Genomic DNA, 20,082 nt, shown 5'->3' on the forward strand with positions numbered 1-20,082 from the left:
TTTTTATTATCTTTGAAATTTACTAAGTTTTATAGGTGCCTCCTGAATGTAAACATTTTATTCCAAAAATGTGTTGGAAATGATATTAGAATCCTAATATTTTCAACAAGTATTTTATGTTGTTTTGGCTTCAGGCATTTAGAACCGTCAGGCAGTTAGAAATCTAAGCAGGGGTGGTGGATTCAGGGTAGGTCAATCCTGAGTTAGGCTACTGTAACCTGCTCAGTACAGTTTAGTGTATTTTGAAATCCCAGCTTTGTGTACATCAGTCTTCTCCCAAGTGACTGTCCGTGCCTGTACATGGTGTCCACTAGTTAAAAAGAGCGAGAATACTAATGTCTTTGAATCCTACTGAGAGGTATCTTTGTAGTTAAGCTCTTGACTGTTTCAGAATACATACACATGAGCCAGATGTTAAATAATGTGTAAGAAAATATGCCAGGAAAACTGGGTTTTGTTACAGGTCTGCTTTAGGGATTCATCTACAAGATACAGATTAGACCTTCAGTTGTGGACCAAGTTTTGCTGTTTATAATGATGTATATGTATACACATAGAGAGTAGTATCTAAGTTTGCTTTTAATTATGTTTCATGTGTGTGTACACACACACACATATATGCATCCTTTTTTTTTGGTTTTCTCATTGCTTGCATATGGTAACTGGGAGAAAAAGCTGAAATCAAATCAGCTATATTTGATTTGTTGTAGAAACGCCACCACCTGGATATATCAGTGAAGATGGAGAAACAAGTGATCAACAGTTGAACCAAAGTATGGACACAGGTAAATATGAACTTTTCAGTAATTGGTCATTGAGTTGACTTTCTGTGATCTCAGAGCATATCACAAGATTCAGCTAACCACAAATCAAGAATTTTTGAAAATAAAACTTGATTCTGGGGCCTAGTAAGTTGGCTGAGTGGCTAAAGGTGTTTGCTGTCATGACTGCTCAGGTTTGATCCTTAGAACCACAGAATAGAAGAAGCATGGAACGTGCATGCCCACGCAGTAGCTACCCATCCCAGGGTGAGAAAGCAAACTGTTGGTTCAGGAGCAATGTTTGCTAACTCTTAGAGAGTTGGAATATGTACTCGAAAAGTGAACCTCACCTATCTTGACAGTACCTGAGCTGCCGAATGGGTACTTGATGTTGTCAAAAAAATGAATTGTACCACTCCACAGTTGCTAGATATTTCTCTTACCAGACAAAGTACTCAGTGTCCTCCCCCAAGTATTCTACACTGCTTTCAAAGTTTCAGTCACCCTGTGAATAAACACCTTTCATAATAGACCATGTCATCTTAGTCACCTGCCTTTAAGAACGATGTGAGAACTGAAGAGGGAGACCAGCTTTTCTGTGCTTCTTTAATTTAATAGCAAGTTCTGAATTAATAGTAAATGTTTACATAAAGTACATTGTTCCTGATCTAAATTTGATTAATTTCTGATAATTAACTATTATGTCCAGTGTTGGGGAAGTTTTAGCATATAGTAGTGAATATTACATACTCCAAAACTTTAAGCTGTTTGTCAAGTAATAAATGCTAAAGCCCAGGGAAACCAAGTAGGGTACCTTTGAAAATGCTTTGATGTTATTGTCTAGCTTGATTTATTATTCAACCTGTCTTATTTTAAGGATTAGTTTGTCTCTTAGTCACTGTTCTGTTGCTGTGGAGAGACTCTGACCAACTTTTAGGCAACTCTTAGGAAAGAAAGTATTTAGTTGGGGGCATCCGTAACTATTTTAGAATTTTAGTCCGTAAGCATCATGGCAGGAAGCATGGCTGCACACTGGCAGATGCTGAAGCAGTAGCTGAGAGCTTCATCCCCATCCATAGGTGGAGAGTATCCAGTGATATATTTCCTCCAACAAGGCCACACCTCCTAATTCTTTTAATCCTTTTTAAATAATGCCACTCCCTGGTGACTAGGAGGCAAATATTTGAGCCAGTGGGGACCAAATCTTAGTCAAACCACCACAGTTAGTAATCCAAACTGGCTTGAAATTTACTGTGTGATCTAGGCTGCCCTCTAACTCAGATCAACTTGCCATAACATTGGAGTGGTTGAACTGTAGGCATAAGCTGCCTTCTCTAGCCTATCTAAATTATTCTTAAATGGATTATTATTAATGTTAGGGAAGGGGAGAGCTTTCTATCAATTTTGTTGTTTGACTCCTTCCATCTGTTAGATGCCCAGGAGAGATGCCTCTGTTGTAGTCTGACTGTAAGAGTGGTAGATAAAAAGATAGATGATAATCTAATGATGATTGAAAATAGCAATTTACATATGTTAGTGTATATGATACTTGGATTTTCAAATATGTATCCTTGCTCAGTATGCTTCAGTGACATTATCTTCGCACTGTGGTAAGTAGCTATTACCATGGCATTGAAAGTGGGTACCATATAAAACTGAACATCATACATCACAAGTGAATCAGTATTTCATACTTCTAGATATCTGTATTAAGAACATGACTGTTCCTTATTAGTGAGGTTGTGGAAAAACTGGAGCACTTATATATTACTGATAATGTAAATTGTTGTAACTATTTTAGGAAAGTTGGTTTTTCTTCAAAAACTAAATATAAGATTACTACGTAGTCCCGTCATTTCACTCCTAGATCTATACCCAAGAGAATTTAAACAGGTCCATGTAAAACTCGCAAGAATGTTTGTGTTGTAAACATTATATATTTCATTTCACAAATGGAAACAACCCAGATGTCTACCACATTTTGAATGGGTGAACAACATGAAGTGTGTCCTACAGTAGACGTATGGCCTGAAACCTGTGAGAGAGCATGGCCCTACTGGCACCTTTGAGAGTAATATTAAGCCATTCAATTTGTGGTACTTTGTTATATAAGTTAAAGTTGGTTAATATAAAGCTAATAAGGTTTTGAGAATGTATTACTAATAATGATAACTTGTATTTAATAGTTTGTGAACTTTGTAGGTACTTAATATATTATTTTTAATTTTTTTGCTTTAAGCTTTGAGACAGAATCACACAAGATGGCGTAAAACCCATCAGATTAGACTAGTTCTAGATTCGCAGGCACCATCCTGCCTCAGTCTCTCTAGTTGCTGGGATTACAGGCATGTACCACCATACTAGGCCATGTTGTATTTTTGTTTCTTGGTTTTTCAAGACAGGGTTTTTCTATGTAACAGCCCTATCTGTCCTGGAACTCATTTTGTAGATCAGGCTGGCTTCGCTGGGCACTGGGATTAAAGCCTTGCACCTCTACTTGGCTCATGTCACATATTTTAAGCATACAAAAAATTTTGAGATGAAAGGATAAACTTAAGTAACTAGAAAATAGCCTACAATTTTTTTCTTAGGATCCAGTTTTGTACTTGGAGCCCACATGAAGGTAAAGGAGACAAGAAGCTACAGAGTTGGCCTCTGACCTCCTGGCATACATGTTACACACAGTCATGTTCTAAAGGAAAATAACAATATTTTTTATTATTTATGATTGTAGAATAAAGACATGCATAATTTCCTATTAAGGAAGACTGTTAGCTGAATATTTTATACATGTTCTTTATATGATTGAAAAAGTTCTATTCATTAGTTTATTGATTAATGATAGAAAACTCTAGGGTCTCATGCATGCTAGGCAAGCCTCTTACCACTCTTAGTACTCAGTTCAATTCCTATATTCTGTGAGATGGAGTCTCCAAAGTGGTTTTCCTAATGATAGTGTTAAGTGTGGGCAGGGTGTTTTTTTTGTTTTGGGGTGTGTGTGTGTGTGTGTGTGTGTGTGTAGGTCACTATAGCTGTAGGTAGCTAGGTTTAGTTCTGGGTCCTCTATTTGCTTTCTTCAGTCAGTGTGTAGTTTGAGCTTTTACAGTTGTGGCTCTATAGTACAACTACCGCACTCCGCATGCAATACTGAGTCTGGTTCTTTGGTACTTACTCAAGTGAATTGAAAACACATCCTCCACAGAAAAATGTGACCTTGGGCACTTATAGTAGCTTGACCATTTAAAAAATTTTGGACAAAACAAAGATGTTGATAAATTGTGATACATTCATACAGTGTCAGGTCATTCAGCATGAGGAAGAAATGACAACATAGGGTGAAACTTTAAATATATATACTAAATGAAAAATGGTGATCTGTACAGGACACATACATACTGTGTAATTTCAGCTGCCAGACTTCCCGAAAAGGCAGGCCATTTTCTAACAGAAAGCTTAAGGTTATAGAGTAAGAAGAATTGAGTAGATAAAGCCATAAGGCAATTAGGCTGATGTCTGTGATAGTAAAAATGGAGGTGCATATTATACATTTGTCAAAACCTACAGATAATAAATACAAGGATGGGCCTTGTTGTAAACTGTGGGCTTTTGATAATAATACATGTTTAGCAATTATAGCATATCTACCATTGGGGTCTGGGAGCATGGATAGAGAGACAGGTATATATGAGACTTTTTTTCCACTTGATACTCAATTTTGGTATGACCCTAGAAATACTCTAAAAAGGAAATTGAGTTTTTTATTTTGTTTTGTTTTGTAATGAAGTTTTAATATCACCTTTAAAGTTACCTTAAAGTGGGTCCCAGAACTGGGGAAAGTGTTTACAAATGCATGAGATTTCTAGGAACTGTTTTAATTTAAAAACATAGATGTCAAAAGAGGGAGAAAAGATAGTAATTAATAAGAATAAAAGTGGGTGAAAATACTTACAAATAAAAAAAAGATAAAAGAACCATCCTTTTAAGGATGTTAATTTGGCAGCTATCACCACACAGTAATAGTGAAAAAAAAAAATACAACTTGTAAGTTCTTGGTGGGGCTAAAGGTTTTGGTAGTGAACCTTTATACTTAAGAAAACACACAGTGCTTCTTTGCTGAGGAACTCATCCTACAAACATGCATGAACTTGTAAGCAAAGGATACACACAAATTTTTTTTGGATATGTTAGCTGAGACTTCCTGTCTCATTTACAATATGAGTGTTTGTTTCATTGATCAGTTACCACTTGTTTAAAAGAATGCTTTCTAAAAAGATTGTGTTGTTTGCTTGATTTAAGTTTTAAAATTTATAATGAGCCTTTTGTCACACCTGACAAATTAACAAACGGCAAGCTTACTGGTTACTTCTAATAAGTGTCTTAGATATGTAAATGTTAGAAGATAGGAATGATTGGGCAGCTCTTTCATCTCCAGTTGTTTATATCTACTTCAGGAAATACCGTGGATTTTGTTTCATTGTTCTAAGCCTATTTTGACCTTTCTCATTTGTACCTGTTGTGATTTGTCAACGTTTTTTAGAAAATGAAAAAAGGGACATGATTGTGTAATATAATTGTTTTCTAAAAACTAGTGTTTGCCAGATTGTACTCTGTTCTGTATCTGCGGTGACTGCTTCTTTACTTGTGCCCCCATGCTGTTGTATGTACTGTTGGTAGGGTGAATGGGGCAGAGTGCTATTACCTCACCTCCCTGCTCTCCTTCTGTACTGTGGCGTACAGTTGCGCTGGAAGCATGTGGAGCATGGTCTTTTTCATGATCTTTTTTTTTAGATTTATTTATTTATTATGTATACGGTGTTCTGTCTGTATGCTTACTGGCCAGAAGAGGGCACCAGATCTCATTACAGATGGCTGTGAGCCACCATGTGGTTGCTGGGAATTGAACTCAGGACCTCTGGAAGAGTAGTCAGTGCTCTTAACCTCTGAGCCATCTCCAGCCCTTCATGATCTTTTTGAGACTTTGCCTAAACATATAGAGGGTGCTGCTCATGGGATTGCCACAAATCTAATCACAGAACCTTCTGGCTGTCTCATGTGTTAACTAATTCTTACTATCTTACTTGAGACTGATGCAGAAGTTCTGAATTAGTGATTTATTGTTTCAGCTCTAACCAAGCCAAGTGTCCTGCTTAGTGGGAAAACCCTAGACACAATACAGACAAGTGTGTCCATTCTCAAAGCTGTTTATTAAAATGTGACGTGATCCCCAATATAGGCTTCATTGTCAACCTTAGAATCGAGTCACCAAACAAATGACCAAATGTTCTGCAGCCCTGATTGATACTCCGACCTTCCTATAGGTCGGTAAGTGATCAGTGCGAGAGGAGATTGAGCAAAAGCAGATGTCACAAAACTGAACTAAAAAATAAAGTAAGAGCTATGTAAATGAAAATGTCCATTTAAGACAGGGCTACTTAGCCTGACATGGTGGCACACATCTTGAATCCAGCACTCAGGAGGCAGAAGCAGGTGGATCTCTCTGAGTTGAAAGCCAGCCTGGTCTACAGTGTGAATTCTAGGAGAGCTAGAGCTTCATTATTGAGACTCTGCCTCAAAATACAATCAAATAAAAAGACAGGGTCTTGTGTAGCCCACCTGTACTTATTTCCACCTGGCTCTGTAGCTGACGCTGGCCTTCAACTCCTGATCTTCTGCTTCTGCCTGCTAAAGGTGGGATTACAGGCATGCACTACCATCCGGATTAAGACTACACTTGTGCAGACCGTGTTTTTGTCTGTTGTCAGTTATACCTTGGTGGTGTTAATGGGAATGTGTCCTAGTACTATCTTTGTGGATGATAATTTAGCCAGGATCTATCAAAATTGCAAAGGCACCAACCTTTTGACCTGGCATTTTTTTGAGTTCCTTTCAGAAAAACTGGGGCTAACCAGAGGTGCGAGATCAGTTGCAGTCTTGGTTCCTAAAGTCAGCAGTCATCTCTCAATTACTGTGATGTAAGTTAAGTTAGGCCACCAGCTGATACAGGGAAGCTAGGAGAGCAATACAGGAACAGCGCCACAAATGGTTTCTAATGAGACAACTCATGAGCATGTTTAGAACTGTTACTATGTGTCTTGAGAAGGGGGGACACAAAGCAGAAGTATAGTCGCTGATGTATTTCATAAACTATTTCTGGAAAGATACACAAAGAGCTGTCAGTAGTGGGCTCCTCTGGGTCGTGAGAAGACCAGTCAGTTTATATGAACCTCATGTTGTAGCCCCTGGCCGGATTAAACTAAAATAAGTCATGTGTTTTTTATCCTTGGGCTGTAGTTATCTGTATATTTATTATTGGTGAAAAAGTCAGAACCATTTTATTGGTACTTGATTGTAAGTTCCGGAGAAATGTCAATATTCTTTTCTTCTCTGATGTAGGCTCCCCAGCTGAGCTGTCTCCTACCACTCTCTCTCCTGTCAATCACAGCTTGGGTAAGTTGCTGTTACTTCCTACTATTTTCACTGGATTAAAGAAAGTCCTCTCTGGGAATTATTTTTGTATGTATCAAAAAATTATTCATATGGTTTATATCAGTGACATTAGGAAGGATGGATATAATGTGCTGCTGCTGCTTTCTATTGCAGGAGTTTATAAGACAGTCTGAGTCATTGAAACTGTTCTTTATGAAGTTGTATAGGTTTTGATGGGTGTTTATTTCGGATGTATCATACAAATTGTCTTGTTATTTTTCCTCTTGTGATCTTCCTTATGATACATCTCAGTGAAAATGACAAGTTAGTTGCATGTGATACGCATTTTCTGTTAGTGAGTTGTCCACTGATGCCAAACCCTGCACACTTGTCCTTGACTCTGCTTCTTACATTTATGAAGGTAGACAATGTCAGGGAGTGTGCTTCTTATGTGTAGGAAGGTAGACCGTGTCAGGAAGTGTGCTTCTTATGTGTAGGAAGGTAGACCGTGTCAGGGAGTGTTTGTTTCTCCCACCCTAATATCTCTTCTTTGTGTAGCTTTCGACTTTACTCGGCTTTATGTTTTGTCCTATTTGGAATTGCCTTCTCAATGTGTTTTAGAAATGCACCCAACCACAACAGGCTTGACCCATAGTCTGGTTTTTTTTTTTTTATTTTTATTTTTGTTTGTTTGTTTTCAACAAGAACTAGATGAAAACTAATAAATAATCCAACATAAATTAACTTTATGAGATGGGGAAATTTTTAAAGATTGTGTATCTGGTGTGATCTATGGAAATAAATTTTATATGAAACACTGAAAATCTGGTCTAATCTGTTTAAACCAGTGTAGATGCTAACACAGTGACTTCCTGAGCCAGCCTGTCGCCATGGAGTGTGTCCATGGCGTTCACTCGGTTTCATATTGAGTTGTTCATACAGCATCTCTTCCCTTCAGATCTGCAGCCTGTTACCTACTCGGAGCCTGCCTTTTGGTGTTCGATAGCGTATTATGAACTGAACCAGAGGGTTGGAGAGACCTTCCATGCCTCACAGCCCTCGCTTACTGTGGATGGCTTTACAGACCCATCGAACTCGGAGAGGTTCTGCTTGGGTTTGCTCTCCAATGTTAATCGAAATGCTACTGTAGAAATGACAAGAAGGCATATAGGTATGTCTTACTTTCTTTGTGTGGAAAGAAAAGTTCAGTTTACTCATAGTGTAGACAGTATGTGGTATTAGGTCTAAAGTTTGTATGAAAAAGCCCAACTTAGTCTCCATCTGTAAACTGCTTTAATAGGGCCTTGATGATTCTTAATCTACAAACTTTTGTCTTTTTTTGGTTTGTTTGTATTTGACACTCTTGATAGTGAGAAGTCCTTTGATAAGTATATATTAAAAGTGATTAACTTGCTCAGTCTCTTTTAGTCAAAAAAGGGCAATGTTTAGTCTTGATCTTTTTCATTTTTCCCCTCCTCAGTGATTTTATATCTAATTCAGAATGCAGTCTGGAGCTTCAAAATAGAGTGGAGGATTTCTGACAGTCCCATGAAGCACATTGGCCTGTGTGAGGTCAGCACTGCTTTCCCAGTCATGCTGGGTGGGATGCTGCGTGCTGCTCCTCCACAGTAGAAAGTGGAACATTCTGGAGAAGAGATGAGGTGTAGACCTGAGAATCGAGACAGGAAAGAAACTTGTCAAACTGTGAAATATTCCCACTTGCTCCTAATTTAAGTTTGAAAATGGTTATATTTCATAGATCTTGTTTGCGTTAATAGATTTGTTGTTGTAAGTTTTTAAAAGATCAACACATTTTTGTCTTTTGTCTTTTCGAAGGGACCACCACCCAGCTCTCAGATAAATCACACATGGACTCTTATTCTTAGTTATGAATGTCCAGCCTAGCTTGACTTACTTCTTGCCAGCTTTTCTTAAATTATACCTTTTGCTTCAGGGCTTTTTATTTCTCTTACTTCTGTGTATCTTCCATTCACTCATACTCCGTGGCTGACTGGGTGGCTGGATGGTTGGCCCCCCCGGTGTCCTTTTCTCCTTGTTCTTTTGCTCCTTCCCTTTCTCAAATTTCTCCTATTTATCCTCTCTGCCTGCCAGTCCTGCCTCAACACTGGCTGTTTAGCTCTTTAGTGGACCATTAGGTGTTTTAGACAGACAAGGAATCACAGCTTCACAGAGTTAAACAAACGCAGCATAAAAAAAGCAGCACATATTTACATCATTAAACGTTCCACAGCATAAACAAAAGTAACACAACTGTAAATAATACTCCCCAACACATTCTATCTCAGTTTTCTTAGTGTTTTGTTTTTAACTGGAGGGGAAAAGTGTAGAGCTGCAGATCTGAGCATTGTCTGGTCAGTTCTTTACCTTCTGTTTGGGATTAACCATTTCCTCCTGCAAAAACGATGTTGATTACCAAAAGTTGATGCATTATGAAGTGATAATGGCTAGGGAATGTGTTGGCTTTATGTGCACTTCTCAAATTTGATTACGTTAGGTCATCTTGTGTCCAGGAGCAGTTCCCCTGATTTTATCTACACTGTTTTATTTTCCGTGTTTTTATTAGATCTTTATGTTTTTAAAAAAATTAGTGGTTTCCTCTGCCCTTGCTCCCAGCAAAATTTTAGTTCACTATAATTTTAGATTACCTTTTACATTTTTAAAACTTTGGATTGTTTATCATGTGATCAGGGAATAGTCTGAAAAGTCTACCTTTGTTCTTATTGGCTATTCTTCCCACCCACCCCTGTGTTGAGTGTTTAATCGAGGATTGTGTTAGTGCTACACAGGCGCACTATCTGGGTGCATCCTCCAGCGTGAACCCTATCTGTTATTGATAACTAATGCATGGTTGGTGTTTCACAGTTCGAGTCCTCAGACAGTAGGAGGGCAACAACTGCATTTCGCCTCTGCATACGGTTTGCTGGTTGTCTCACTGCTGCATGCCAGGCTGATCTGCTGCACTTCGGTTTTTGTCTGCAGTATGTGTGATTGCATTACAAAGTAGACATTTGCATAGCAGTGTAGATGAGATAGTTTTGAGTCTTTTCTTAGCCTAGTGGTGTCTTTAAGGAAAATTTGCCCAAATGTTAGTTAAGGTTTTCAAAATTAGCTCAATTTTTAAACAAATTTTAAAGCAGCAAGTGATTTTGTATGAAACTGTCTCACTGTTGTGTACTTTTTCTATATTAAAATGTTTTTCATGAGTGTTACTTTGAAAAAAACAGAATTACTGTTAAAATTTCTTGGGGAAATGCTGTGGTCTATTTCAGAATTACAGCTCAGGAGGAAAGCATGACAGTGAGAAAAGGTCAAGGAAATACCTTAGAATTCCTTCTAGATGCTTCTCTCAGGAACACCTAAGAGAGTTAAGTGTTCTGAAACTAACCATGTGTGTTTTGTTTTAGGAAGGGGAGTACGCTTGTATTACATAGGTGGGGAAGTTTTTGCCGAGTGCCTAAGTGATAGTGCAATCTTTGTGCAGAGCCCCAACTGTAACCAGAGATATGGCTGGCACCCTGCAACAGTGTGTAAAATTCCTCCAGGTATGGATTCACCTACGTAAATAAACAGTCACAATAACATAAGTCATATCAGCTTACTTCACTAACTTTCTAATTGCTAATGATTTTAGGAATTAGGAACTAAATTGCATGCTCGTTCTAAAACATAAATTCCCTTTAAAACTGTTTTCTAATAAGGATACTGTTTTTATATCTTATTATTTCTCAATTCTAGGCTGTAACCTGAAGATCTTCAACAACCAAGAATTTGCAGCTCTTCTGGCTCAGTCTGTCAATCAGGGTTTTGAAGCCGTTTATCAGCTAACTCGAATGTGCACCATAAGAATGAGTTTTGTGAAGGGATGGGGAGCAGAGTACCGGTATGGAGCCCATGCTCAGTTTCTAGTCTTCACTCCGGTTATCTGTGTTCCCTGTTGCATCTTCTGTAGCTCGTTATATCTGTTTTGTACAGATCTTTATGTGGAATGATAAAAGAAAGCGGGTTAAGGACATAGCTCAGTTAGTGGAATGCTTTGTTATCATGCATGAGGTGCTGAATTCAGTCTTTAGAAACAAACCAGGTGCTACGACGTATTCAAGGCCATGATAAGCTACATGAAGTCCTTAGTTAAGAAAGTTGGAGGCCTGAAGATATGAAACTGAAAAATTATGTACTTGTATTATAGGAGACTTGACTAAATTGTGTGTAAACATGCATTTTAACATAATGTAGAATGTTAAGTGCCATAAAGGGTGGATTCGAAAGGTTAGGTCATTTAATCATAGATGTCTTTACTTAGTACTCAGAGAACGCTCTCTGATTGGAGTGTCATGTGATTTAGGTTCTAGAAGATGCATATGGATTTCAAGAGATAGGAAAGGACAATATGGGAAACTAATTCCAATAGCAGAGTAGCAGTATGATTAGAAGTAGAGCTGGACAGTTAAGTTGAGATCAGCGGAGTAAGTGACCTCCTCCCTCATCTGTGGTCTCACAGTGCATTATCCCAGTCAGTCGATGTTCGTGTGCTTATGTCTCCAGCCTACTGTACATGCAAGCACAGCAGAAATTCTCGGGCATGGAAACTCAAATGCCTGTACTTGGAAGTTGGCTAGAGCATACTGAAAACCCGTGAGCAGGGCAGCGATTCCGTGTGCTGCAGAACTCTACATACATTCTCGGACGTTTAGTTCCCCCCCCCCCACACACACACATTTAGATAATGTGTATATGTGTGTATCTTGTGTATATATGGATCTATGTGTGAATGTAGGTGCCTGTGAAGTTCAGGTGTAAACTGGGAGTTACTGGTGTTTGAGTTGCCAGATGTGGGTGCTGCAAACTCAGTTCAGTCCTCTGAGAGAGCAGTGCACACTCTTTAACTATCTAGCCATCTCCAGCCCCTATTTTTCCAGTCCTGAATGCTATTGGGCATGAATTGTTTGCAGATGGAGAGCTGATAATAGCCTTTTCTCATGTTTATAGGATGTCATGTTGAAAACTCAAAAGTAAATGTATTAACTGACACTGTAGCAAATAAGATAGAGCTAAATCCAATGCCGAAGACAGTAGTAACAAGATGTTCTGTGATCCAGGGAATAGGCAATGGCCCCTTTGTTAAAGCACCAGAAGATTCTAATTTTGCTTTTTAAACGAGAAGCCCAAGGGATGTTGCTGACAAAGATGTTGCTCATTTTGTCTCTAGAGAAAAGTCAGTTCCAAGTCTTAACATTGTATGGCAAGGAATTAGTTTGGGTTAGCAGGCTTTAAATTTGATTATTTTTGACTTAAACTTATTTGATACATTTAAAAGTAGGATGACCTTATGTGTCAGTTTCCTTAGGGCACTCTTTCCTGGTTTATGTTTCTCCTTCCTGCCTCATTAATAGTACTACCTAAATTCTCTCTCATACGTATCCTGTGACTATACTAATTTAACTTGAGAAGAAAAGGATGTTTTTGTAAATCTTTTGAAAAGATGAAATTCTGGGGAGATGGCTCAGTTGGTAAAAGTGCTTGCTATATAAGCATAAGAACCTGAGACTGATCCCTAAGACTCCTGGGAACCAGACATGTCTGCATGGAATGGTGTTGGGATTTGGGGACAGATAGATCCTAGGAACTTGCTGGCCAGCCATTCTAGCTAGTATAGGGAGCTTCAGGTTCAATGGATGACCCTGACTCAAGGGAACAAGGTAAAGAATAATTGAGGAAGACACTCAACCCAAACTGTTTCCCCCATACAGCTCCTCTGGCCTCTACATTCACTTGTACACACACATGCGCATACATGTACCCCACATAAATAGATACAGTTTTTGAAAAAAAAAAAACTCATTACATCATTTTAGTAATAAAAATTATTTTCAAACTATAATTCTATATACCAAATAGATATTTATTCTAAAAAGTAGATTTTATTATGTACAGCCTTTTAACTTCCTAATTATTTTTTGTGTTCTTTCAAACAGGAGGCAGACAGTAACAAGTACTCCTTGCTGGATTGAACTTCATCTGAATGGCCCTCTGCAGTGGTTGGACAAAGTATTAACTCAGATGGGATCCCCTTCAGTGCGATGCTCGAGCATGTCATAAAGCCCATCACTAGTCGAGTCCATCAAGAGACTTCGTGTAACAACCTCTCTGTCATAGTATTTGTGTATGATCCCGTGGACTGTTTGCTATCCAAAAATTCCAGAGTGAAAACAGCACTTGAGGTCTCATCAGTTAAAGCACCTTGTGGAATCTGTTTCCTATATTTGAATATTAGATGGGAAAATTAGTGTCTAGAAATGCCCTCCCCAAAAGGGGAAGAAAAGACTTAAAGACTTGTGATGTCTTGTTGGGCATAAGACAGTGTCCCAAAGGTTATTAATAACAGTAGTAGTTATGTGTACAGGTAATGTATCCAGACCCAGTATTGCAGTACTATGCTGTTTGTATACATTTTTAGTTTGCATAACTGAGGTGTGTGTGCTGCTTCTTGGTCTAGGCAAGCCTTTATAAAGTTACAGTACCTGATCTGTTATTCCCACTCTCCGTTATTTTTGTGTCTTTTTTAATATATAATATATATATATATTAAGATTTTCAAATTATCGTTTAGAAGCAGATTTTCCTTGTAGAAACTAATTTTTCTGCCTTTTACCAAAAATAAACAAACTTGGGGGAAGAAAAGTGGATTAGCTTGGAAATCCTTGACCTTTATGTGTCCAATGGATCTTAGCAATCATTCTTTCTGTGTGTATTTATTTCCTGCTTAATTTCATTAGAAGGAAACCTTACTGGAAACTTCCGGGCTCTTCATCCCATTTCTGTTCTGATACAAAACAATACAGCATGATGTCATTGTGGTAAATAGTTGCACTGATGGCTACTAGGGTAGTTAATCCTGGGTCCAGTGAAGGTTTGTGGGGAGTAGGCCTCTTGTCTTAGAACCAGACTCCCCAGATGATAATGGACTTGTATAACCTGTTGGTCTGTTACACTTTCGTCTCAGAACATGCACAGGTCACAGTATAATTATTTTCAGGGCTACTCTAGAATCATATCAGTATGTGTTTCCTTCTTCCAAAGCCAGTCTAATAATAAAGGATCTTTCTGTAAAGGCAGCTGACCTTCTGCCTCATTTCGCTTAACTACCAGATTGTATTACAAAACGGACCTTTGGCAAATGTACTTGTTTCTGCAAATACATAAGCATGACACCGAGGTGTGGTCAGTAGGTGGGGCCGTCTGTTTTCAAAGTGTGCTGTATGTGATTCATAAATGGGACGTTATATTACCTAACTTCAAAATTTCAAAGGTTGGGAACTAAGCCGTTATCAAGATTTTTAGCCTGCTTTTACCTGCAGTCTGAGTTCTTGACTAATCCTGTGTGTGTGTGGGTCATGGACCTTTCTGCTCTGCAATAAGGGGATTCCAGCTGTTCTGGTACTCCTCCGCTTTGCAGCACACAGCAGTCATGTTCAGTCTTGACTCCCGTCTCGTTTGCAGCTCCATACAAATGGAGAATACTTCCTGATCTCCTTTTTGTAAATTTTCATATTTTTGCAGACAAATACCTTTGGTACTTACTCTTTGAAACCATACTCATATGTATGTACAGATAATCATTTTCGATGCTTTTCAACATTTGTTGTTTTCTATTTGATATTTCCCATTTTCTTATATTTGTGTGTGTATGTATGTGTTCATGTAAATTTGGTATAGTAATTTTTTTATTCAAATATTTATTGTTCACCTGTTAATGTGCCATGAACTTTCTTAACCTTTGGGTGAAGGTGAACAAGATAGCTCTAGTTCCTGCCTTTGCTGAGATAGCAGTTGACTTAGCCCATGCTCAAGTGTCTGTAGGAGGTACACAGGGTACTGTTTAGAGTATGACAGATAGGATGCTTCTGGTAGGGCACCAGGAAGGCATCTGGGAAAGTGGTGCTTGAGCTAACACCTAACCTAAAAGGGGTGAGCCATGTGAAGAGCTGAGGGAGATCAGCACTGAAGCCACAGCATCAGCCCCAAAGGCTATTGGGTATCATCATTACATACATACCTGCATACACCCAACTGTAAAAACGAGAGTGGCTCTTCAGCTTGTAATTTGTTGAAGGTGGCACTGCTTTGTGATAGGCTGCTCGTCATCTCACTGTATTCCAATCCCCAGATCTTTGTTCCTAACAACCCTCTCTCATGTGAAGATTCACCAGTGTGGAAAGCTGCTGTTTGCTTCTGGACTTGTTGCTGCACACTGATTATCACTGCTTCTGCTGCCCATCTTGGGAGAGAGGAAATGTCCTGGGCATCATTGTTTCTGAGCTGCTGGAGAAAATCATAGTAAACTGCCCCTCATTGGACGTTTTCACAGATTGAAAAGCTTGTGCTGTCGAGACAGTTCGGGGCCGCAGATGGCTTTGGAAGTGGTGGAAGGTTATCATATCAGGCAGGCTAAAGTGATGCTGGCAGTGGTACAATCTCCATGGTTTGGGTTCCAGATGATACCCAGGGCCTCCTCTTGGTTGATTTGTCCTGATTTAAGTTACCTGCATTATTTAGCATCTCTGATCAATGGTAATTTGAAAACCTTTTTTAGGCCAGTCTTTGGAATACCACTGAATTGGGCTCTGATTTAAAGACGCTTTCCTGCTAGAGTCTGAGCCGTACCGGTTAACACTGACTGCATCGTGGTGTACATTTAGTTAGTCAGCATAGTTTTCTGATGCCTGTTGTTTTTCCAGCCACTGTGATTCTGCGACAATGTCCTGGCCCTTGAATTGGGCTTAGTCCTGTGGGAATTACTAATGCTTTCAGGGCCTGTCACTTTGCCAAAAGGGATCTGCATGTGTTTTCTTTCTTTTTTCTTTTTTATTTTTATTTTTTTGGTTTTTTTGAGACAGGGTTTCTCTGTGGCTTTGGAGGCATGTGTTTTCTTAAGAACTAAATTCTTTAATTCTATATTCTATATTTGCAGATTGTTTAATATCTAGGACTTTTTTTTACCTTAAACGATATGAAATTTAGTGTAGTAGTATAGTTCATTTGTTTTTTAAGCTGTCAGATTTCCCCTTGGTTTCTTTTAACTTGACATTGGTTGTGCCTTGGTTGTTAATTTATCCAGACTAAGACTCCAGTCGTGTTAGTAGGCTTTGCCAGTCGAAATCAAAGAAAGCAAATGCCCTTTTGGTTTCTCTACCTCATCCAAGAGCTGCCCGAGTGTATCTCTAAAATATTTTTTTCAAAGATTGTTAAGTACTTGGAACAGTTAGGAGTCCTTTTTTGCTGAGGGTAGCTAGGCTGGTAGTGGGGTATAAAGTACCATGAGACAATCTAAGCTGGCTCTTTCAGTTTGCCCTGTTTGTTCCCTCTGCAACTTTCTCAAGTGTATCTTCACAGGGCAAGCCAAGGACCCTTTTCCTACTGTGGCTTAAGGCCTTGGCGACTTAATACATCCCACTCCTTATTTGTCTCCTTGCTGTGTGCCACACTTTGCTCCCCAGGCTCCCATGCTCCGTGCCCTCCCGTCAGCTGTGGTTTTCTTGTTCATCAGTGTTTCTCCCTTAGGACTGTGCACTTCTTCGCAGTCAGGCTACGATTCCTCGGGCTGCTGTTTTAATTGTACAAATTGTTCTGGAATTTAATATAATTTAGATGGTAACAGCATCTCCATCCCTGTTTGGGGGAATTCTGAATTGTCAGTTTTAGCACAATCAGAAGATGATATGTGGTCTTCAGAGAGACAGATACCTGCTGTTAGTTCTTTTTCTCTTTTCAAGTTTCCTCAACTGTTAGATTTTTTTCAGATTACCTTTTATCTGAAGGAGATAGAGGGACAAATTATTTCTTGGAGTAATTTATGTATTTCCCTTCAAAACTTGGAGCCGTAAAATACTGAGTTAATCTCATGAATGCTTTTGTGATAAGACCTAGTTTCATGTGTGTGTGACCTCCTGGGCAGTATAGCTAGCTTGTATATATGAGAGCTGCCTCAACGTTTTAGTTGTATTTAGAAAGTACACACATAGACTCTCAGAAAAACTAATAGCAGGGTCATCTTAACAGTGATGAGTGATTATGTTGTTTAAATCTCAGATCTCAGTAAAGACAGCCTCATTTGCTTGTAGACCTTATCCTATGTGACACAATCAGTATATTTAAAATGAAGTCTACCACAGTCCTGATTTGATGGTTCAGCTGTTATGCTGATGTTTAGGCCCTGCGGTAAAAATCATGGGAAATTCATTACCCCCAGTAAAGCTATTCCTCTTCCCTAACCTGTCCACCCAGTGCTGAGGGGTAACTTGAATAGCATGGCAGATTATATTCTTCATTTGTTCTCCACCCCTGTGAGATGCTGCTTCAGAGACTGAGAAGTCAAGCTCCTTGTACCTAATGCTCACTTAAATGAAGGTGCTTCAGGCCTGACTGTCTTGGCTATGGTCAATAGACATGATTTTCTAAGGCATTGGGGGCCTCTGTTTGCTAATACCTCAGTGTTCCTTAGCTTGCTTCTGTTAGTCTTCGTGTGGACCCCAAGTTTGACAAATGCTAGAGATATAGGATCCTTAGGAAGAAGTTTGGTGGTGGTGAGACGGGCTTATTAGCTCTGTACATGGGACTGCGGCATTTTTATTTTGGTTGTTTTGTTTTTGAGAAAAAATGACATTCTTCTGCCTCTCAAGAAAAAAACTTCAAAATTTCTGGTTCACTGCCTTTGAGTGGAAGGTAAGAATTTGTTTTCTGCCAGGCAGTGGTGGCACACACCTTTAATCCCAGCACTCGGGAGGCAGAGGCAGGTGGATCTCTGAGTTTGAGGCCAGCCTGGTCTACAAAGCAAGTTCCAGGACAGACAGGGCTACACAGAGAAACCTTGTTTTGAAGAACAAAGATTTTGTTCCCCATTTCTGACTTAAAATAATCATTGAATAATAAATTCCACAACATAGTGATTTAAGAACAAATGCAAAGCTTTAGAATTAACAGAAAACACTGATTATTACACTTTCCAACCAGCTGCTACCCTTCCAGCTGTGACTTTAGGGTTCTTGGCTGGTTGCATTAATAAAGGTATTAAGTTTTCCCTTTGCAGTTGTATCATAGGGTTGGCTTTGGGAGTGTTTGTGGGATAAAGGCTTACAAAAGTCTTCTTCCTGGGGGAAGTCCCTAAGAAAATGTCTCTTTGACACTCTCAGTGTTGACACCCGTGGACCTGGCTGAGAAGAAACTGGCTGCAAAGGGACAGTGCTTGGTTGGTGCACATCTGTCTTCACCTCAGGAGTATAGGCGGGTATTGGCTTGTAGAGGAAGTTTACAGGGATTAGTTTAAATCTGGAGAATAGTTATATGTAACATTTAGGTAACATGCATGGATTTTGATTTAAAAGTAACCAGTTTTTGGAAGACACCAGATTCAACCTGTGAATTTGCCCACGTGTATACACATACATAACCAGCCTTTTTCTTGACAGAATGCAAAACTCAGATTGGGCACAGGTTTGACCAGCTTTACCTCAGACTCCACTTAAGCTTTTCTTGACCTTAATGTTTTAAGGCAGAAGTATTTGACTTTTTTAATCAATGGCAGTGATTTGTAAAACTCAGTACTTTCTAGTGGGCTAAACCAAGAGAACCCACAGGGACTGGGACCGCAGCATTGCAGGAAGCCAAATCAAAAAGCTTTGGAGAAGTGCTGTTACTCCCCGCCCCCAAGGCCAACCTTCCTGAGAGCACAGTATACAGTGGTGTAACTCTGGGTCTTTACCTTCAGTTGACTGTCTTCATACATGAAACAAGAATGCAGGAGAAGCCGGCATTGAAGGTTTTCACATTTTAAAAGGATGTAAAAAACATACAAGGAACTGGAATATTCATTTAGCTCAGAAAATCTCAACATATGGTAAAATACTATGTAACTGGGCAGAGCAGGAGACAGGAAGTCTTGTCTGCAAATGGGTTTCAAGAGTGAAGTCCGGTGCACCACCACTAATTGATAACTAGCCTTTCAGTGTTTCTGGGCGTCTAGCAGTGTAGCCAGTTTGGAGGAAGTAGCCTTTAGCAAGACAACTGAAAGCCTGATGTTCCTAATGCACTTGGAAATTCTTTTCTCTAGGCCTGTTAAGGAAGGTGACCAGCCTTGCTGTGCCTGGGACAAGTGTCCCAGATGTGCAACACTCAGTGCTAGACCAAAGTAAGTCCCAGGGGTCCTGGGAAGAGTTGTTCACCTAAGGTGTCCTCAGGATTGATTCTCATATTGATGTCATTATAATTGATACTGCAGTGGGTTACCCCATGGTTGTCAACGTTTTCAGTGTTTCCAGGATTGACCTGTGTGCCCCTCTAATCGCTTACTACTATGAATGCAACCTAAGATTTACAATAAATAACAAAAGTAGCGAATAGAGTTGTTTTGAAAAAGAGAAATGGGAAAAAGGAAATTGGAAGGTAGCAACTAGATGCTATAGATCTGTGTAGGTGTGAGTACATTTTGTGTCCTTATGAGGTGAAGTTTAAATGTTTTGTAACATGGAAACAATGTGATTATAGATTTTCTTTCTCATAGGGGAAAACATGGTCTTCGATGCCTTGGTTTATTTCGCAGTCTGTCCTGCTCAAGAAGCCAGAATGTGATACTGTGTTTTTGGTAAACGTTGTCTTAAAATTACTTAATGTGTCAACCAAAAGCAGGTAAAGGAATCAGTGCCCTGATAGAGTTGGAGCTGTTTGCTCTCAAGTCTTACGTCCTCCTACTCTCAAGGTGCTTACCAGCTAGACTGAGTGTGGGAGCCAAGGGTTTTCTAAAACGCCATGGACTCCGTAATGTAGTATGGCAGACGTGAACCCTGTTGCTGTTCTCTGGTAGTCCTTTGTGACCGATCTCTGC

The 20,082-nt window shown here is 39.2% G+C and overlaps 1 protein-coding gene across 10 annotated transcripts in view; it reads left to right on the plus strand.

The window, feature by feature from the left end:
* The window catches only part of Smad2 (SMAD family member 2), a 62,160-nt gene extending 47,844 nt beyond the window's left edge, over nt 1–14,316 (plus strand). For all 10 annotated transcript variants that reach the window (XM_038330503.2, XM_038330498.2, XM_038330501.2 and 7 more), the window contains 6 exons: nt 711–785; nt 7,155–7,208; nt 8,146–8,358; nt 10,613–10,750; nt 10,944–11,088; nt 13,181–14,316. In XM_038330503.2, coding sequence (XP_038186431.1) covers nt 711–785; nt 7,155–7,208; nt 8,146–8,358; nt 10,613–10,750; nt 10,944–11,088; nt 13,181–13,304 — 749 coding nt within the window. In that variant the 3' untranslated portion in view covers nt 13,305–14,316. The remainder of the gene's footprint in view (nt 1–710; nt 786–7,154; nt 7,209–8,145; nt 8,359–10,612; nt 10,751–10,943; nt 11,089–13,180) is intronic.
* The last annotated feature ends 5,766 nt before the right edge of the window (nt 14,317–20,082 follow it).

This window comes from Arvicola amphibius, chromosome 5 (assembly GCF_903992535.2).
Source record: "Arvicola amphibius chromosome 5, mArvAmp1.2, whole genome shotgun sequence".
NCBI lineage: Eukaryota > Metazoa > Chordata > Mammalia > Rodentia > Cricetidae > Arvicola > Arvicola amphibius.